At 39.4% G+C, this 22,584-nt stretch overlaps 1 protein-coding gene across 3 annotated transcripts in view; it reads right to left on the minus strand.

The window, feature by feature from the left end:
* The window catches only part of SLC26A7 (solute carrier family 26 member 7), a 119,642-nt gene that overhangs the window by 40,000 nt on the left and 57,058 nt on the right, over positions 1–22,584 (minus strand). For all 3 annotated transcript variants that reach the window (XM_086696063.1, XM_025922634.2, XM_086696064.1), the window contains 4 exons: positions 15,741–15,893; positions 12,184–12,266; positions 9,641–9,788; positions 7,638–7,751 (listed from right to left, as the gene is read on the minus strand). In XM_086696063.1, the coding sequence (XP_086552189.1) occupies positions 7,638–7,751; positions 9,641–9,788; positions 12,184–12,266; positions 15,741–15,893 (498 nt within the window). The remainder of the gene's footprint in view (positions 1–7,637; positions 7,752–9,640; positions 9,789–12,183; positions 12,267–15,740; positions 15,894–22,584) is intronic.

The raw sequence follows: 22,584 nt of genomic DNA on the forward strand, positions 1-22,584 counted from the left end.
CTAAAATGAAAAATTAATATGTAAACAGTCTATCAATATCAAGGGTCAGTAAGGACTTAGAGCAACTGGAGATTCCAGACATTGTTGGTGGGAACACAGTATAGTAAAACCACGTTGAAAGGAGTTTGATGGTTTCTTATGAAGTTATGCATACACTTACATGTGTCCCAGAACTACCTAAGAGAAATGAAACATATGCCCATGAGAATACCTATATGCAAATAATTATAGCAGCTTTATTCATAAACACCAAAAATGATAAGTAAGTGAAATCCCACCAATTGGTGAATAGATAAATTATGGTACATCCATACAGTAGAATACTACTCTGCAATAAAAAAAGAACAGATAATTAATACATGCAACAGCAAAGATGAAACTCAAAACCATTAAGCTAAGTGACACTAGACACTGGCTCCTTTCATATTTAGTGGAACTCATCTCTGACACTCCCCAGCATATAAAGGGGAAAGAAAATACTTCTGTAGGAAACAAGTCATTAGGGATTTAAGATCACTCATAAAACAAATCACAGTATACCAAACTGTTATAGTACTGATCATTTAGGAATGATTGGTGATTTTGCATAAGAATTTTTTTAATATGAAATTTATTGTCAAATTGGTTTCCAAAGAACACCCAGTGCTCATCCCAACAGGTCCTCAATGTCCATCACTCACTGCCTGAATATGCCTGACATTCTATTAGGCTGGAGAAAGCAGATCAGAGAGCAGATCATAGAATTCATTCGACTAGCTCAGTGACTCAGCATGTTTATGGAAAGAAAAGGATGCCAGATGCTAAAGTGTATTTCATGACAAAGGATAATGAAAGCATGTACCCTTCTGTGGGCCTCTTGATGCATATACCTACAATGTACCTAAAAATAAAACCCTTCATCTTAGTTGCAGACGTGAACTTTGGCAGCTATAGTCTAAACCCCTTTGGAAGGCTCTGGGGCACAGGGAGGCAGAGTGACTAGGCCAAGATCGTAGAGTTCAGGAGTGAGAAGGCATGTGGATTATGAGCCAAGTTGGGATCCATAAAGCCAAATGTATTTTAAAGTTCTTAAATACCTTATAATTCACTGAAGCTGCTATAGAAATTAAGGCCTAACTAAATAATTTTATTTAAAAACAGTAAACTACAACTACCTTTGGGCTTTTCTCAAATATTTAACTGACCTTTTGTTCACATGATTCTTTGTATGTACATCAATAATCAAATTGTGCACTCACTGAACTATGATTTCAGTCACTGTCAACATGAATTGAGAACTAAATGGATGTTACTTGCAAAGGATGATAAACTATGGGTAAAAAAGTTTATTTGTGTAGGTCTGATGGTAAGTCATACAGTGAAATAGACCACAAAAGCAAATGGCTTAGGTTGGCTCCTTCAATGCACTTTGCCTCACCAAACGTTGATGCCCTCGCTCACAAGGTAAGTGTACCTAATTGGACAAGAAATCTTTATCAGCTCTGTCCAGTGTCTCTAGTTCATAGAAATCAATGATATAATAGTTCCTTCCCTCTAAGCTCTCAAAATACTGACATTCGTTGTCTCCATAGCTAAGACCCGCAGATGTTGAAACATGGATTTGTAAAAATCTTGGAGATCATGCAGTCCAAATCATCATTTATATATGGCCCACTCAGTAACTGTGCAAAGAGGCTGAACAAAGGTCAGATATTTGCGGTGCTATCATAGACTTCTCTAACCTCAGGTTTCTGGAACACAGTTGAGCTGTGTTTTCAAGTATGACCCGATTTCTGAATATCTGGCACTTTGCATATGAAATGTTGCTTTTTATGTATCTCTGATCTACCAAGAGAAAAATTGTAAAGGTAAGTTGCAACCCAAACAACAGAGAACCAGGGTGTCTGGGTGGCTCAGTCATTGAGCGTTGGACTCTCAATTTGGGGCTCAGGTCATGAGCTCACAATTTGTGACATCGAGCCCTGCGTCAGGCTCTGCGCTGACAGTGCAGAACCTACCTGGGATTCTCCCTCTCCCTCTCCCTCTGCCCTTCCCCTGCTCTCTCTCTCTCTGTCTCTCAAATAAATAAACCTTCAAAACAAGAGAGAACCTTGTTACTTTTTTTTTAAACTCAGAAAACAAACACCACTTAAGTGTCCTCTTCTTAGTAAGTTTCAAGTTGGCTTAGGTTGTAACTAGTAACGACAAGTGTTTGCACCCTTAGTCATGTACAGGGCAAACACTGTCTAGGTGTGCTACTCTTCAGTTCTTCCCGGGTCATACTAACTAAATAACTAGAGACATTTTTATGCTCTAAAATCTAACTACTCATATTGAGTTAATTCTGTATAAAGGATAATGAAATCTACATTTCTTCTTGTTCCGTTATTACATATACCATATATGTTGTAGGTTGCTTACAGAGGGGACTCTGCAAGCATTAGTGTTACCCCTACCTATCTAGACGGCCGGAAGAAGAGTGAGATGCCAGCCATTTCCTTCCTAAATGGTTGCCAAAAGATGCAAAGTTGGTTGAGAGCGCACTATATGCACAGTTTTGTGGAAAGTAGGGGAATGGCCAAAGTGACAGGAAAGGGCAGATGGAGAGAGTGGATGTTGGGTCATGAAGGCTAGATGAAGAGAGCTTTAAAGACATTGGAAGCAATAAGGCAAATTCGAAAGAATAAAGGAACAGAACTTGGCAATTAGAACCCAAAGGCAATCTGAGTGTTGCGGGAAAACACGCCAGCTGTCGTTTCTGGCTGTGACCGAGCTTTGCCCGCAGCCGACGCTGCCTCTCACCCTTCATGACTCGGTGAAGCCCCCCAAACTGCCCGCAGAGCACCAGTGTAGCTACTCTGTTGGAAGCAAAGGGAAATGCAGAGGGGAGAGAGCCAGGGCGTACTGTGTGCTCCCTCCCATGATTACCGATCTTCAGAGGGAAGGACAGAAGCAAGACCTGCCAACATTGCTTTGTGCTGGTGTGTCCAGGCAGCCCCGAGACCTTCTTATTCCTAGACATCCATGCTCAGCATGTCAGGTCTTAAGGGAATCACTGTAAAAAGGGCCTCAACGTGTGGAGGATAGAACTGTGTTTGGGCTCTGACTGTGGCACTTGGTAGTAAATACTCGGTATCTTTTGTTATTTCAATTCAAACATTTTTTAAAAAATTTTTTTTAACGTTTATTTATTTTTGAGACAGAGGGAGACAGAGCATGAATGGGGGAGGGGCAGAGAGAGAGGGAGACACAGAATCAGAAGCAGGCTCCAGGCTCTGAGCCATCAGCCCAGAGCCCAACGCGGGGCTCGAACTCACGGACCGCGAGATCGTGACCTGAGCTGAAGTCGGACGCTTAACCGACTGAGCCACCCAGGTGCCCCTCAATTCAAACATTTTAATTTGACTTTTGGAAGCAATGAAAGGCTTTACCATCAACTCTTTTGTATGTAAAATGGTCCTAAATGCACTAATATTGCCATATGTGACTCTTGGGCATTTGAGATGTGTTTAGTCCTTATTTAGATAGGCTGTAAATGTAACATACACACCAGATTTTGAAGTCTTAGTACAATAAGAAGATAATATAAAACATATTGTTGACAATTTTTGGACAGATTCTTTGTTGAAATAATATTCTGACTACATTGGATAAATCCAAATGTATTGTTAAATTAATTTTAGTAGTTTCTTCTACTTTTTAAAACGTGACAACTAGAAAATTTAAATTACCTATGTGGCTCGTATTACAGTTCTACTGGACAGCAGTTTTCTTCTTTTATTTCTTAATTTTTGTTTTAGTGTTTTATTTAATTTTGAGAGTGAGAGACAGACAGAGTGTGAGTGGGTAGAGGCAGAGAGAGGGGGACACAGAATCTGAAGCAGGCTCCAGGCTCTGAGCTGTCAGCACAGAGCCCGAAGCGGGGCTCAAAACCACAAACTGTGAGATCACGACCTGAGCCAAAGTCTGACGTTTAACCGACGAGCCACCCAGGTGCCCCTGGACAGCACTTTTCTAAAGTCTGTGACCCCGAGCCTGGTTTCAAGTGGGATTTTCCTGATTTCAAATGTACTATAAGTCCCAATACAAACTGCATGTATTCACCTGTCCCTTTTTTTTTTTTTTAAGTTTGATTTATTTATTTTGAGAGAGAGAGAACACGCGCAACCAGGGGAAAGGCAGAGAGAGAGAGAGAGGGAGAGACAGAATCCCAAGCAGGATTCCGTGCTGAGAGTGGGAAGCCCGATGGGGACTCAGACTCAAGAACTGTGAAATCATGACCTCAGCTGAAATCAAGAGTTGGACACTTAACTGACTGAGCCACCCAGGCACCCCTCACCTGTCCCTGCTTAATGTCAGCAAAACTGACTAGTTTAATATTATCTAATGTTTTCATTTTTCATTCATTTTTTCCACACATAATTACCAAACACCTACTAGGTGCTGAGTCCTGGGCTAGACACCAAGGACGCTGTTTTCTAGGAGCTTAAGTCAAGGGTAGAAGGTAGGCATGAATCATATAAATCGCACTGACAAACATTTTGTGTACAACTGACCCTGAAGAGAAGAACACTTGTGCCAGAGGGGCAGTGAGATATGAAGGACGGGACGACTTCACTTAGAGGGGAAGGGGAGGCAGCCACAGACACTTGTGGCCCACAGGAAGGAAGGAGGACCATGCAGCCCCAGAGCTGAGAAAGAGGAAGAGAAGAATCCAAGATGAGGCTATAGAAGGAAGCACCCAGAACCTTGTAGGTAAAAACAGGTATGAATTCTGAGACCTCTGCAAAGCCTTCTATGGGCTTTAGGAGGACGTAACAAGATCATGTTTACATTTAAAAAAATAACTTTCTACAGAGAAATATCAATAATGTTTCTTTTTTTGAGAGAGAGAGAAAGAGAATGCACACATGCGTACAAACGGGAGGGACAGCGAGAGAGGGAGAGAGAGAATCTTAAGCAGGTTCCATGCCCAGCGCAGAACGAGGCAGGGTTTGGTCTTAACTACTGTGAGATCACGACCTGAGCTGAAATCAAGAGTCAGATCCTTGACCTACAGAGCCACCCAGGTGCCGCCTAATAATGTTTCTGAATAAGAAAAAGTTAGTGAAATAATTAACAATGGAAGGTGGTTCCCACTGCTCCTTTAATTACTTGTCATTAGCTTAAATGTTGAGAAGTTTTTAGGTCTTCTTGATTAATTTGCTGGGGATAACTCTAGTTCCTAAAAAAGACAGAGGCATTTAAAGGGTTGTTTTGTGAAGTCTTGTCCCACAGAAGACTGGTTTCACAAATAGCCTATTTAAAAAGAAAAACTTTTAAGGCCTTGGCTTCCCCAGTGCCTTCTTCAAATCATGTCAGTTATCAGTTATACCCACATAAACTTAACAGTTGCAGTGTTAAAGGTCTAAAATGACTACCATGGGAAAGCATCTTCGATTTGGGTATGCACATTAAATCAGATTCCTTCTCTGTGCAGTTTAATGGGAATTGTTGAACAGATTGGTGACCGTCTCAACAAGCAGAACAGCATGAAAATAATCTCCTGCTAAGCTTCGTTTATTTCTCTGAAGTTGTGTTTTGTGAGATTTCTTTCATTTCTTCTGAAGTCCAGAAAAAAAGTACCAGGCAGAAAAATAACTCTGAAAAGTCCTTAGAAAAGTTCTGTTGTTCTTATCATTCAAACATGTGGCCTGCAGAACAGAGAAAGGTGCTTCTCCATCCCCACTCCATTAGTTGAGCAACTTTATGCCCAACTTAAATGAAAAATAAAAAGTCCAAGATTTAAAAATAACTACATGTTTTCTCAATGTATTGTCTCCTTGAGACATTGAATATTTAAAGCTACAGAGATTCATGAGACAGTTTTGTTATTACCAGAATAGTCATTGGAAAAGCAGTAGATGCCTAAGGAAACTCTAGGTATGGTACACACTCAGGGGGAAGACACCTCACAGAGTCCACACCAACCTTCTCTTGTCCATGTGGTGGATGGAGATGCTAACCTACTCAACATCCCCAGCAAGTTGGAGGGGCAGCTTGGAATAGAAACTGCCTTACTGCACACCAATCAAACCAGGATGTTTTAATATTAAAATGTTAAACAAAAGGTTCTGGAAAGATTTTATTCTAATAAAAATATTTAATGATAATAACAACACAGTCAATGATCATTGTTACCAATGAACGAGTATTTATTTAGTGCTCAGGCTTTGGGCTAAGTAAGCATGTATACTTTATAACAAAAAACATATAATCTATATAACAAATACTTCAACAGCCAAGCCCAAGTCCAGTTAGGTCAGAAAGGTCACTCAACCACTAGTGGTGAGCCAGAACACAAACAAGTCCAGGCTCTAGAATCCATGCCCTTAGCCACTCACTTTATTTATCTACCTTGAATATGAAGAGCAGAAATTGAATATACGACCCCTCGTGAGAAACCAGGTGGAAACTGGTAGAGAATCCTAGATTTTGGGGGCACCTGGGAGGCTCAGTTGGTTCAGCATCCAACTCTTGATTTCGGCCCAGGTCACGATCTCATGCTTCGTGAGTTTGAACCCCACTTCAGGCTCCGTGCTGATGGTGTCGAGCCTGCTTGTGACACTCTCTCTCTCTCTCTCTCTCTCTCTCTCTCTCTCTCTGCCCCTTCAGTGCTTCCCTCCCCCCCCAAAATAAATAAATAAACTTAAAAAAAAATTCTCACTCAATTCCAATGCTAAATAAATGCGTATTGTTTTAAAAATGGTTAGCTGTTAATATTAACTTCTTATATTAACATATACATAAATTTTCTTATATGAAATAGTACTTAAAAGTGCAAGAGGTGAGGTGCATCTATCTGGGTTCAAATCCCAGCTCTGGCACTCACGAGCTCTGTGACCTGAGCAAGTTATTTTAACTCTCTTTCCCTCAACTTTCTCGTGTGGAAACTGAGGATAATAATTATGCCTCTTTCACAGAGTTGCCTAAAGGGTTAAATGACTTCACTTATATAACAAGTATGATGCGCAGTGCTTGGTACGTAACTCAACGCATGCTCCCACCAACACTACCGCCATCGTCATCAAAATCATGGCAACACCTTCATTATCGCCATTGTCAGCTTACTGGTACCCAGCATAATGCCAGGTATACAGCAGGCTCTCAACAAATGTTGAATCGATTTCAGTTCCTAAAAATGTATGCTGATTGTTTCTTTAGCCTAAAATGTGCACAGATGACTTATTACTCATTTATCTACCTGTACCTCTCTCTAGACAGTAATGTCAGCAACAAGGACCAATTTTGCCTATAATTGACTTCATTTCATTGAAAGGAAAAATGAATAAAAATGGAAGTTTTTTCAAATGGACTGGTTAGATTAGCCAAAAACAAAATCAGCGGCACCACTAGAGGGAGCTTTATTCAAACGTTGCCAACAGTCAAGCTGCCACCAGTACAGGATTTTTGACTGCTCGCCTAGTCATTCTGCTTCTGGGAGGATCATTCATAGGAGAGACAGACAGACAGACAAACTTTCTCGAAACCAGTTAGAGAAAAAAAAAATTGAAGAAGTGAAAATACTTCCAGGTCTTTAGAGAGAAGCTCAATTTTCCCACTGTCCAAGAGGGAGAGTTACCAGAAGTGCTTTGACCCATTCTGAACAATGAGGTTACCTGCGTCTTTGCCCCTGTGCTGTACAGGCCAGCCGTCCTTCCCATGGCAGCGGCGCTTGGTATGCAGAAGAAAAATGAAGGAATCACGTTGCTGAGGCCGTGGGCCAAAAATTCCTACAAGATGGATAATAGGAGAATATACCATTACTCAATCACAATCAACTTTTGGTGACCACAGGTGCCTCCTGTCAAAGGATGAGGCTTGTTTGTATCCCATTTCTGTTCTCCCCATTTGTTGTGACTTAACCACCACTACAAAAATAGCTGACTTTTATAGAGTGCTTACAATGAGCCAGAAGCTGTTGCAAGCATTTTACTCATTTAATGCTTATAACCACCTTATAGGGAAGTACAAGAATTTATGGTTTCTGTTGCCCATTTCTCCTCCATCTTTTAAGTCACGATGTTCAAGGCTTTTGCCCCCACCACTCCACCAATGACACCCCCAAAGCTAAATCCAGTGGTTAGATCTTACCTACTTGGCCTAAAAGCGGCATCTGAGATAGTTGCTCACTTCCTCCTCCTTAAAGACTCCTTCTAGGTCCTTCTAGGACCTCACACTCTCCTATTTTCCTCTTATCTCCCTGACCACTCCTTCTCAATTATCTTTATGGTTCCTTCTCACCAAACCAATCACAAGTATGGGAGCATTTCTCTCTCTGATCCTACGTATCCAAATATATGCTGACAACTCACAAGTCTACATCTCCAGCCTGGACCACTCTTCTGAACTCCAGACTCATATGGCCAACCTGCTTCTCGGCATTCCATCTGGATGGCTGACAGGTATCCCAAACTTAACTGAATCTGGTTTATTGCTGTCCACCATCCCCAGTCGTGTCCTCCCACATTCTTCCCCACCTCAAGTTCCAGTTGCTTAGGCCAAAAGCATTAGAGTTATTTTTGACTCCTTCCCCTTTTCCCAGACAGCATCCACAACCAATCCATAATCTGTCTACTTCTTGTCTCCAGCACTGCTACATCCAAGTCATCAAGTATCACCTGGATTATTGCAACGGCCTCCTAATGTTTACCTGTTTCTGCTCTTGCCAGCCAACAAAACAGACACGTATGCCTGTCCCCAGCGAGCCGGTACTCTAATTAGGGGATGCTGACAGTAAACAAGAATAATATGAAAAGCAGAGCAGAGAAGGAAGTGGAAAAATCTGGTGTTAGATTTTGGTGTACCAAGGAAGGCCTGGGAGGACTGAGATGGAGAAAGACATGGTCTGTGTTATACAGCATTGTGTCCCTTGTTCCTAGACCAGTGCCTGGTACATGGTAGAGCTCAATACACATCCGTTAAATGAATAAATCTGCTTTTTTGCAGATGACAAAACTGGGACACAGAAACAATTAAGGGCACATAGTGTCGGAGTGAGATTTAGACACAGGTAATTTGCCATTCTTAACCACTATTCCACAGCTGTCCCTGTCGACCTGTGCAGGAATGTAGGGCCATAAGGCTTGAAAGAAGAAACTAGCGCGAGCAGATTCAGAAATAGGATCAATAAAATTTTCATTCTTTGGTATTCTTAGAATAAACCCTTGTACCCTTTAGTTTTTTACTAACAAGAACAAGTAATATTAATGAGCACTGGGTGTTGTATGGAAACCAATTTGACAATAAATTTTATATATTTAAAAAAAATAGAAAGGCAAAGAAAAAAAAGAATAAGTAATATTAGTGTTTTTGTTACTTTGAAATTCACGGGTTTTTTTTAAGTCAGAATGCAATGATAAATATATGTAGATTCCCTCCTAAAATCAAAAAGGACATCAAGATGTCCCTCTTCCTAGGAGAAAAAATGATAAATTATAAACCAACCCATGAAGGCCAGATTTTCAGCTTTCTATGGATGATTTTTGAGATTTTCTGTGTTCTACCCATTATTGTTATACACTTAGGAAAGTGACATTTTTCATAAGTTCAACGTTCTCAGGATCTGAGTAAAGAGTACCATGATACAACAGCTGGGGAGAGGGGCTGGGGTATACTCCACCTGGTTGTCATCAACTGAATATTTGTATTTTTTGGCAGATCCTTGAGCAAGAGCCAGGGAGGCCACGTAGCCAACAAGTGCCACTCCAAAAGCTTCAGTGATTACTGCAGAGAGGACATTCATTGGGGGAGCTCTAGGTGGAGGGATTCTGTGGAAAGAAAAACCATGCTGAAGTCATCAACTTTCATGTAATTTCTGTAACAACTTGCAATGAATTCAACTGTGGTAATGACTATGAAGTTTACATAGAAAAAGTGAAACACCCGTGTGAAAACCAAGCAGCCTTGCCCTGAGAAGCCCTTTGTTTTCAATATTACTTAGCAGAAAAGCAAAATCACAAGGATCGCCATGGCGACAGCTCCGTGCGTCCATCAGGCATTTACGCCCAGGGAATTCAGGTTTTACACTACAGAAACTCTGACTCAAGGAAAATGTTCTGTATCAGAACAAAAGCAAATCTGGAGTGTTCTTTCATTCGAACTTTTCCAAATATTTAATTGGCAGGCGTTAGAGACTGTACTTCCTGCCCTGAGTACTACAGTGTTGTACAAACAATGGTTTATTGTGAGCTATAATTCTTGAGCTAATCCCTAACTTTGCCATTGAGTTCATAATCTTAATTATGTGTTTAACTCAATCCTTTCACAGTACACTTCACTATGCATCACATATGTGAAGAAAAATGTGGATAAAGGCTCCATCTACCCTCTGTTGTGAAATACAGGCCACAGTTAGCTGTTTCCCAGTTTTAAAGAACTGTTTAAATTATTTCTTTCAACTAATACCCAGCCATTGTCTTACTGTGTTTTGAAAAGCACTTGAGCCAAGGTATCATTGTTGATTTATATCCCTGATGATACTTTGGAAGACTTACTTCCTCTTCAAAAACAAACAAAAAATCCCTCTGGGGAAAAAGTAGGGACAAAAGGGAAGATAATTGATGTTGACTTAATACCTAGCATGAAAGTGGAATGTTCAACCCTTTCAATTAGCAGTTTCATTGTCCACACAACCCTAGACCAAGCGCCACTCATGCACTCTGGCAGAGAAAACATTTTAAGAAAGTTTAGGTAATGCATCTAAGTCACAAATCGAATGGTAGAGCTGGGGTTCACCATCTCTTTTCAATGCCACACTCTTTCTATGATTCCTTAAGAGAATGGGTCTAGAAAGGTCATTCAAAATTAAGGAGAAATAAAGCAGTGGGGGAGAGGTGTGATTTTTTTTTTATCCACTAACTAAAGTTTACCCCCAAGAGAAATTGATCTGTAACATTACAGGCCCTAAGATATCTTAATATGATGTACAAAGCGTTGCCATTTCAGAGTATATGAATTTCTGTTTTCTAAAAACTGAGCTTGACTAATTATTGACAACAATAAGCTGACCCAGAAAGAAACAATAAGTTGACTTTTGAAGGTGGAAAAGTAGAGAATCCTGTAGAAAACCCAAGATGATTTAAATAATAACCTGTATCTACATAAAGGCTAAAGATAGTTGTTTTTTTCTAATTATCTTGATAACCTCTGAGAATTTTTCTATGTTCTTCCATTTTAATGTAATTAGAAACCAAAATTTTGGACTGGAAGATAAAAATACAGAGGACTCAACAACTGTAACTTTGCTGGACATTTATAAACACTGGTGTATATATAGCCCATTAAGAGGGAATAACCCAGGGGCGCCTGGGTGGCGTAGTCGGTTAAGCGTCCGACTTCAGCCAGGTCACGATCTCGCGGTCTGTGAGTTCGAGCCCCGCATCGGGCTCTGGGCTGATGGCTCGGAGCCTGGAGCCTGTTTCCGATTCTGTGTCTCCCTCTCTCTCTGCCCCTCCCCCGTTCATGCTCTGTCTCTCTCTGTCCCAAATAAATAAATAAACGTTGAAAAAAAAAAATTAAAAAAAAAAAAAAAAAGAGGGAATAACCCATAACACACCCCTCTCTTCCCTAAGATGTCTTTATGTTCCTTCAGACTATATTTGGATCATGTTTTGCCCTTCAGGGTCAACATTTCACGTTAACCTTCCTCTTAGTGTCCACAGGAAGGCTTTAAGAAACCTTCTCTGCTTTCACCCTCCCTCACCATTATATACCACCTAGGCCTATGTGCGGGGTTATTATTTCAGATGATGCTTCTGTACTTTTACTATGTATGAAGTGAAATAAAAATAGTCATAAGAATATGTGAGAGGAATAGGGAACAATAAATCCCAGGGCTGTGACCATAATTTGAAAGTTCAATGCCCTCCTTTTCCCCCCAAATAATATTTTAGTAAATAATTTGCAAATCTTTCACCTGAAGTCAGGCTGTATAAGATAGTCAACAACTTCCCTACTAATAGGCAAACAGTTTATGAAGTTACTCTTTCTCCATATGTGTATTATTTCTTCCTATTATTTTCAAGCAGAAATTAATTAGAATTTTGTCCTATAGAGAGCCTTTGAAAGAAATGAAATCCATAGCCACCTACCCCAAGTCCTTTCCTTCATCAAAACCAAACAAACCAACAAAAAAGGAAGAAAGAAAGAAAAAGACTACATTACCCTTTTGGAATATGACCAACTACTTCTAATCCATATGTGATTTCCATATTGGTACAATAACAAGCAAATGATGCAGCAATAATCTGTGTGGTTCCATTTGAAAAAAGAAAAAGAAAATTATTACTGGCCTCTCAAACACCTTGTAGCTATTTTCAAAAGTAAACATTGTTCATGTGCCCCATGATTGTTAAGAGTCATGTTGCAGTTGCACAGACTTAAAAATTAAGAAAACTTTAAAAATGAAAAAAATCCCTCTGAAATTTGTGAGCACTTGATTTGCAGCCTCAAAAATTAAATGGCATCCAACAATATGGCTTTTCTAATATCCTTCCTGATGTGCCTATCCAATTATGTCTGATTTTGAAGGGGCGCAGAACAGAATATAGGCGTGTATGTATGTGTACAGATACCACAACCAACCTAAATACCTGTGTCTCAGGACGTGAGGGAATGCCTTGTAACACAGCATGATTTCCCTCCATGACACCAACCTCTCAAGAGTTTGAGATATTGCATTAATATTCCTATATAGGTTAGTTGTCAGCGATGATTGACAGTCTCCTTGGGAAATTTTTAATTTTGAGCTTTCACTATTTCTTGAAGCAAAATATACTAGTTAATAACATGCTGGACTCACTGTTTTTAAAGTCATCTCCGTGGAATCTCAGGTGCCCTACACTCTGCTATTTGACACATGATAAGCAAGGTCAGGTCTCCTCTGCCTGTGTGCATAATCACCTGTAAAATGTATGTTCGGAACTCAGTTCAGCCTTTGTTTTTCCTACCATGCCACCCCCATGTTTTCCATCCATTTTCACGTTCTCTTGTCATTCTTCTGATAATTTTAGTAGGTACTAGAAATTTCACATGATTATGGCATCAGTTTAGATCTTATACACGACACTTTTTCTTTTTTGTCAAAAAGAGGCACATCAATTATCTATTTAAAGTACAAAGTTACCATATACACGGCCAGAAAAAAGGTTTAACAAAACCACACTAGCAAATTAAGACATATTTGAAAATTAATGCCCAATAATATTATTTTGTAGGGATTTTTCCTATCTGTGTATTTCTGTTCTGTGATGATATTTAACCAAATTTACAGAGGGTTTTAAAACAACAAGTAGACTCACAAAGCAAAACAGCCTTGAGAATGTTTTTAAAAGGCAATAAAACTATGCAGATTATACTGTTAAACATAATAAATATTGTGATATAATAGTGTTTTCTGATGAAGATAGCACTGGTTAAAAAGTCAGGCCTGTTAGGTTAGAATCAGAAGTATTAACATGTTCGAAAATCCCTAAGACAATTAATAAATTTAATTGCTAATAATTTCCAAGAAATATTTACATCAGGTCAGAAAATACTGTGAGATATAAAAGAAAATATACCATAGGCACAAAATATTGGTTCCTTCTTGAAACTGGAAGAACACACAAGGTGGAGGACTTGTAGCCAATATTAAAATCAAGGAATCTAAGTCGCTGAATTGGCTTCCAGACAACATCTTATTTCCTCACTGTATTTCTTTGACATGATTCAACTTCCTTTATCAGCCAAGTCATTGGTCCCTCTTCAATATTATTTTAGTATTATAGGTGTGTATAAGATGCGCACTGCCCTTAGACTTGGGCAACATGGGATACATGTCCAGGCAGGTCCAGTGCTTTAGAGGGTTCTAATCTGGCCCTCCTCAACCTGTTGCCCTTCTCATACAAGGAGAGCTTTGTAGGGATGAAGGGATGCGTCCAACTCGCCTGTCCCGGTCTTTCTGGACGACACTTTGGATACTCAAGAATTGATGATTTCCTGCCCAAATGGCCCATGCCTGCTTTCGGAGTATCTCCCCCAGATTCACCCTCCCAACGTGGCCCATGAAAAGGCCAAGGGACAGTTCTGGTGTGGAAGAGTGAGGATGTGTTTGGAGTTTAGACAATGGGACAGGAATAGCCACACATATACATACGAATCTCTGTCCCACCTACAGGGGACAGAGTCAGAGGAGGAAGAGGAGGGGCGCAGGCCAAAGAGCTGGCTGGCTCTCCCCAGGCTACCTTCTTCTAGCAGAACTGGAAGGAATGGGAGAATTCTCTATTCTGACCGTTCAAGGTAATCACTGTGGCGTTTTAGTCAAACTAGGAAAACAAAACCTGTTTTCTTTAACACGTTGGTCTATAACTTTTAAGTATTCAGGCCCGAATTAGCACTTTTACCTTGGCTCTTGCAAATATTAGGAGCAACCTTGTGTAAGAATTACCTCCCTCTCTCTCTCTCTCTCTCTCTCTATATATATATATATATGTGTGTGTGTGTGTGGATAAAAGATACTTCTTACTAGTTTTGCATTGAATAAGTAATTTTTTTTATTACCAGCTAAAGGGCCTTGTTACCTAAGGTTTGGTTTCATTTTTTTGTTCTCATGCAACTTATGTAATAAAGCTTCCCAAGATATAATAAGATTTCTTAATACCTATAGGACTTCGGAATAAAATGGTATGTTTCACAGTTGTTGCTGTGAAAACTAATAATTATAGTACCCTCCACTTTTATGGCTTATTTGAAATACACACAAACACACACACATTATATTGATCACATATGTTACACGCATCTCCATAAATTATCAGGAGTATAGAATCATCCAAGGTCTAGCTATGGAGAGAGGCCATCCATCTCAGTTCTACAGAAATATGTCATAGTCCTCAGAGAGCTTCCACCATGCTAAGCTTACATGTTTATGTAAACCTACACCACTTCAGCAATATGAATGAATATTTCAAGAGATGAAATGATTTAGACACCTCTTGTCCTGTACGTTATAACCCAAAGACCATTAAAAAACTACAGTCAGGTAATGATAGGTTAGTAGGCTGTGATTGTGTTAATATTTCATTTTCAACTTGTGCTTTGTTTAATTAAGAGTCCTCATTAGAGGCTCTTAAAATTTCAAAATGCAGTTTGTAATGCCATAAACCTTAATGTAAAGCATAATTCATTGCTTTGCCAGGTACAACAATGAAAAATATATTAGAGAACCAGGCCTGGCCCATGAAAATCATGAGTATCCTTTCAATAAAGCAAAATTAGGTCAGCAAAAAAGGTGTTAATAACTCTATCAATCACTAATGGACATTGGTCAAATGATAATACTTCTCTGCATATCATACAGATGCCACATTAGTAGGATGGGGTATCACTTTTTATAGCTTTTAGGGAGAATCATTCCAGAGATCTTCTGAGTCTCACCCTTAGAAATGTCTTCTTATTTAAAATCTGAAGCTATATGTTCTATTATTTATGTAAAAAAAATTACAAGCATATGAGAAATGCTGTGTAAATTGAAAACATGTGTGCCTCCTTTTTTAAAAAGTATTGACTCAAAATGTTTCCTGTTCTTACATTAATGTATAGCCCTGCAAAATTAGCCTGACTTTAATGAGAGACAGGAATAGTTGTGGGTTACTGTAGACAATAGAGTGAACCTCTGCAGGTTACCCCAACAACTGGCAAGCACTGTAAGGCAGAAGGCTAAATGTTGATTTCATACTTACCAAAACTAAATCGACAGGAAGAACAACTTTAATTTTCCTTTTAAACTGTTCATTCAGCTCTTTAACCAGAACAAGCACCACGATGCTCAGCAAGGATAACAGCAGTGCTTCCAGTCGGACAGACTTGATGTTTTCAAAGACATATGCATAGATCTACAGTGATAAGGAAAAATACAAACAAAATTCAGGGTCACCCACAATATACCAACATCGAAATGTGGCTCCAAATGAACTCAGTGATGTTTCACAAAAATATGTTAACGGATGGGGGGGGTGGAAACGTGGGATGTAAAGGGTGGCCAGTGCTGATCCAGAGCAAGTACATTTCATGTACAAAATTGCTTTGCCCTTGATTCTCCCATTAAACTCAGTGTTTGCTCCTTCCTACACAAGGACATGGCTAGAGAGAATGACTCTTCTGGGTCTTTCCCAGGACACTTCAATGGGCAGAGTGCTAAAACTCATTACCTACATGCAGATTCATCAGTGAGAGCAGTAAGGGGACATAGGCTCTTCCTCAAATTTCAGGATCAAACATGCACTCGTACTTTAAATATCTATGGATACATCTGGAGAGTTAATAGCTCTGCATAAGGAGATATTTGCATTTATCTGTGTCTTCCAAATTCTCTCTTGCAAAGATATAGCACTTGTATAATTTTAAAGATTTTAAATAGACCTTAAATGCTTATCTTCAACATGTCCCTTAACTCCTCCTTCTGCTGGATCATGCTATAATTTTTATAAGCTCATTTCTGTTTGTCCACAACAAATTCTTCAAGTCATTTCAGGTGATCTAAACTAGCTTTCACTCTAGCTCACACGCTATTCTCACAGTAGCCCAACTTACTGGTTGGTACTTTGACCTCTCTTTTTAGTATCTCAAATATAATTTAACCACAAGTAAAAATACTGGATCAAAATATTATGTATATAATGGGTCAAAAGAGCTTACATAGACTATGTTCCTTAGCATCTCCTAAAATTCTGCTCAGCAGGTTTCCTAATTACAGGACCCTCTGGTCCAGCGATCAGGAACATACATGAGGGATGTTGTAAAGGAGGTGTAAAGGAGATTCATCAGGCTAGCTGAACCTCAATTCAATATGTTAAATGTTACCATTAACACCGTAACTCTTTCAAATAAATAAATAAAATAAACTCAGCTAAAATGGAGCCTCACTAAGTGAAAGGGATCAGGGTATAATGTAGGTAATCCAGAATCCCAGTTTAAAAACAAAACAACAACAGCAAAAACCAAAACACTACGTGAATGATCAAATACATAAGGAATAATTAGCTTTACCTGTTATCTTTTTCATAGTATTCTATTTTATCCCACACTCTGAGGGTACTATAATCTCATAGTCACCTGCAGTGCAGACAGTATTTTTTCTGTCTCTTGGATGGTAATTGTTCACAGAATTCCTACAGCAAGTGAAGGAGCAGGTTCCACTTCCCATAATCACCCCTTACTCAACGTCAAGGACTAAAATCCAAAACGCTACTCAGTGAAATATTTTCTATAGGAGATGGGGTTAGGGGAATGTTAAAAAATTTTTGTCCAAATACATAGCTTTCTGATGATTAAAGGATAAAATTGAGAATATCATTCAGATGATTTGTCAAGGAAAAACACAAGGATCCAAATGTTTTAAAACAGAGGATTATTCCTTCTGTTTCATGCATGTATTAAAAGCATGCCCTTTTCCAAAGAAGACATCTAGATGGCCAACAGACACATGAAAAGATGCTCAATGTCAGTCATCATCAGGGAAATACAAATCTAAACCACACTGAGATACCACCTCACACCAGAGTGGCTAAAATGAACAAATCAGGAAACTACAGATGCTGGCGAGGATGTGGAGAAATGGGAACCCTCTTACACTGTTGGTGGGAATGCGAACTGGTGCAGCCACTCTGGAAAACAGTGTGGAGGTTCCTCAAAAAATTAAAAATAGATCTACCCCATGACCCAGGAATAGCACTGATAGGAATTTATCCAAGGGATACAGGAGTGCTGATTCATAGGGGCACGTGTATCCCAATGCTTAAGGCAGCACTTTCAACAGTAGCCAAATTATGGAAAGGGCCTAAATGTCCATCAACTGACGAATGGATAAAGAAGATGTGGTTTATATATACAATGGCATACTACTTGGCAATGAGAAAGAATGAAATCATGCCATTTGCAGCAACGTGGATGGAACTGGAAGGTATTATGCTGAGTGAAATAAGTCAGTCAGAGAAGGACAGATACCAAATGTTTTCACTCATATGTGGATTCTGAGAAACTTAACAGAAGATCATGGGGGAGGGGAAGGGGAAAAATAGTTACAAACAGAGAGGGAAAGAGTCAAATCATAAGAGACTCTTAAATACAGAGAACAAACTGAGGGTGGACGGGGGTGGTGGGGAGAGGGGAAATGGGTGATGGGCACTGAGGAGGGCACTTGCTGGGATGAGCACTGGGTGTTGTATGTAAGCGATAAACCACAGGAATCTACCCGTGGTACATTCCAAGAGCACACTTTACACAGTATGTTAGCCAAGTCGACAATAAATTATATTAAGAAACTAATAATAATAAATTAAAAAAATAAAAAAAATAAAAGTATGCCATGAGAGTGCCTATATGAGAAAGGGGAGAAATTTACTAAACTCCAAGCCATACCAAATTTGCTGTAATGTGCGTTTTGAGAACATGTGTTTGCAGTAATAAAAATGACCACCCCAGAATGAAAGGAACGACAAAACAAAACAAAAACAAAACAAAACAACAAGAACAACAAAAACCAGGGTTTTTATTGTCTGTCTGAGTGAAACTACAACTTGTAGAACAAAGCACATCCCACAAGATGCTCCAGAAGAACATGGGGGCGGGCAAAGTTTTGCTAGAACCAGCATGAAGAACACAACAGAAAAGCAGGCTGATGAGGAGCGTCATCTAATGACTGTCATGTGGACCCACACAAAGAAGTCACAGCTAAAGTCAGCTTGTAGGCAACGAGTGGCATATGGGGACAGAGATAGGAATAGGGATAGGGATACACATACACACACACATACTTACACATATTTACATATGTTCATTTAATGCAAGTCTAGGCATCCCAAGTACACATTAAAATTTCTCATTTCTCATATAAATCCAGCCATCTTAGAATGCTACCACACACTAAGCTTCAGTAGATAAAAATTCCTATTGAAGATCAACTTCACTTCTCAGACCTCTGAGGATCAAAGACAGTTTATATGTGTACAGATAAATAAATAAGCTATTTCATCACAGCTGACCAAACTGTTTAATAAAATAGGAGTTTAGCTCATTTTGAAACTATAATACTAGTTCTCTAAATGGACCATTTACTATAACTTGACATAAAATGAAAAATATCCTTTTGGGATGAGCACTGCATGTTGTATGGAAACCAATTTGACAATAAATTTCATATATTGAAAAAAAGAAAAATATCCATATGTATAAACAAATCCACTTTGAGGTGTTTTAAGGAATAAAAATAGACTATTCATAATACACCTATTTTTTCTTAGGTTCTTTACTGAAGCACTCACTAAACATTTGCGCACACACTCAAATTTATTTATATAATGTGTTTTTATCTGATTTGATCATTCTTAAGGTTTTATTGATGGATTCTCAACTTCTAGAATAGTGTCTGGCTGAGAGACACTAAACAAATATCGTTGAATGAATAAATACTTTGGCCTAATGTAGTAAAAATAATCATAAATCTGTAAAGAGGAGATTTTACTCTGAATAAGCAGAATGATGAAGAGAGGCAGGACCCAGACTCTTCTTTCCTCACCATCAATACCTGATCTACATCATATTAAGGGTATTTGTAGTTATCATTTATTTATTCTGTCAACATGTTTGTGTACAAGGCCTGGATCTAAATGTTAAAGCTACCGTTGCAGTAAATTTCAAGTAATTGATTTTTTATATCTGCTATCTGATCCCGATAATCAGATTTTTAATAACTCCACTTTTATAAGAATGAAGCAAAATCTAAAGCTAAAAAAAAATTCATATTCAGGATTCAGTTAAGGGGGTCATACCCTTTCAACAGTTTCACATTTATACAACTGTTACTGAAGTTCTGAACAAGGCCCTGTAAAGAAATACTTATAAATGAAGAAAAATCTAAATTATATCCATTTTGTTAAACTTAATAAGGCAAAGAGAAAGATCTTAACTTTTTAGAAATACTAATAGTATTCAAAACTAAATGGACTTTTGGGATGCCTGGGTGTCTCCGTTGGTTAAGCATCTGACTCTTGATTCTGGCTCAGGTCATGTTCTCATGGTTCGTGAGTTTGAGCTCTCACTGGGCTACGGGCTGACAGTATGGAGCCTGCTTAGGATTCACTGTCTCCATCTCTCTCTGTCCCTCCCCTGCTTGCACTTACGCTCTCTGTCTCTCTCTCTCTCTCTCTCTCTCTCAAAATAAATAAATGAACATTTTTAAAAAAAAATTAAGAAAACACAAACTAAATGGACTTTCTGTCCAATACTCAATTAACCAGAAAATTCTATCGACCAATTAACAGAAAACTCAGTCAACCAAAATATCCTTTTTGCCAGCATTCTGGTTGCTTTAGGTTTTGCAGTAATGAAATCTCCATGACAGAAAAAAAGGATTTTAATGTTTTAAGTATATAATGCTTCATCGACAACTCTTCAGTAGCAGCAATAAGTATATTTCTGAACTAGCTACAAAGGGACCACACGGAATATGCTAATATATATTTCTATGCCAAAAGGAATATAAAAACCTTTTAGTACTATTATTTGTTGTTCCTGTGCTATTTTTGTGTTAGGAATCTGTCATAAGTCACTTTCTGTTTCACTACAGAAACAACAGAGTGATAGTACAATCCTTAATAAATCTGTCAGTATGCTACTGTATAATAGGTAGAAAGCACTAATCTGTAATCCACGGGTCTTGATTCCCCCTATATGACTTTGAGTCTGTCATTAAGCACAAAACCAAGAATCCATCTAGAAAAAAATAGTAACATTCATAAATGCTTGCTACCATGTGTTCAGCCTGTGGTCTGAAAACACATGTGGCATCATCTGTGCACAGACATATATTTAAAATCCATCAAGCGCACTTAAGAGTAGAAGACACGGACATAGAGTGGAAGGCTGTGGTAACAGAGGCACAGTGTGGTGTGATGCATCCAGGAGCCAAGGAATGTGCAGAGCCACCAGAAGCTGGAAGACAAGGAAGGTTTCCCCCTAGAACCTCCAGAGAGAGCGTGGCCAGGCTAATGTCTTGATTTTGGACTTCTGGACTCCAGGAATGTGAGAATAGATTTCTGTGGTTAAGCCACCAGGTTCCTGGCAAACTGCAATAGTTTTCACAGGACACTAACATAGTTATCAAGTCAAACGCTTCTCATTGCTGAGATAACTCAAAGAGGGTGTCAGGGACTCAGCTGTGCTCCCCTAAAATTCATAAGCTGAGGCCCTAACCTCCAGTACCTCATAATGTGACTATACATGGAAAGAGGGCCTTTAAAGAGGTAATTACATGAAAATGAGGCATTAGCATGGGCCCTTAGTCCAATCTGACCGGTATCCTTATAAAAGGAGGAGATGAGGACATACAGAGACACCAGCGATATGCACGCACAGAGGGAAGACCAGGTGAAGAAGCAAGAGGGTGGCCAACCGCAAGCCAAGGAGAGAGGCCCCAGAGGAAATCACCTGTCCCGGCATCTTGATGATTGATGTCCAGCCTCCAGAGCTGTGGGAAAATCCACGTTTGTTGTTTGATCCATCTAACTGTGGCGGCTTCTTACAGGTGCCCTGGCAGCCTGCCACAGAGGTATGTATGGGTGACTCAGATCTTTTCCCTTTGGAATTTCATATATACCCTAGTTAATCACCCTCTCTTCCAGTTAACTAAGATAGACGTATTTTTAAGACAGAAAGTGAAACTAAACAGAAAGCTTTTAGTAACAATCACTACATGATTAATACCATTAAGAAAGACAGCCAGCTGATGTAAGCATCTCTCCCAGATAACAAGGCATGGCGGATAGCTGTGGTAAGGATCTCAACAAAAGTGCCTAACAAAGGCAGTATTTAGAAGACACTTGTCAGAGCCCCAAAGGCCTCAATAATCAAGCAGCTGAACAGACTCATTCTGTAGATGTGGAAATCCAGGCTGTAAAGATTCATGACTTACTAGGTGACTTGGCTTGCAAGTGACAGAGTCGGGGCTGTGATGCAGATGCCCCGAAGCCTAGACCAGCACATTTACCAGTTTACCAGTGACTCACTCACTACTCCTCTCTTCCAGTCCAGCATACAATTTTTCCAAACTTTCCTGGTGCTTCCTGTTTTCCTTGGAATGGCAACACCACCCCTTTGAAGGGGAGACCACCATGGCACATGCAGTCTTTGATTTTGGTTGTTAGTGGTGGGATGTCGAGGTACCTGGCCGCAACTCAGGCAAACCAACCTTTCTCACTCCTGGCCCTGCATCTTTGACATCAGTAGCAGAATCATGCAAGGCAAGCGAGAAAGCCTTCCAACTTGATTCTAAAAGCTGCGAGTACAGGCACCGCGACTGTTTTTTCTTAACATATGCATATCTGGTGAAAGCCTCCTTGCATCCATACAGTGCATTCACCTTAACTCCTTCTTACCACCCTAAATGGAGAGGAATTTTCACATTTTTGCTATCACAAGCGATGTGGGGAGGGAAACTTGCGGCAGAAAGAATGGGAGAGACTGTTTCAATATCATCACTTTCTAGAAGAGTGGGAGAATTAACATTTCTAGGCACGAGGCTAGCCATCT

Source organism: Puma concolor, chromosome F2, assembly GCF_028749965.1.
Source record: "Puma concolor isolate L17-30 chromosome F2, mPumCon1.1.hap2, whole genome shotgun sequence".
Taxonomy (NCBI): domain Eukaryota; kingdom Metazoa; phylum Chordata; class Mammalia; order Carnivora; family Felidae; genus Puma; species Puma concolor.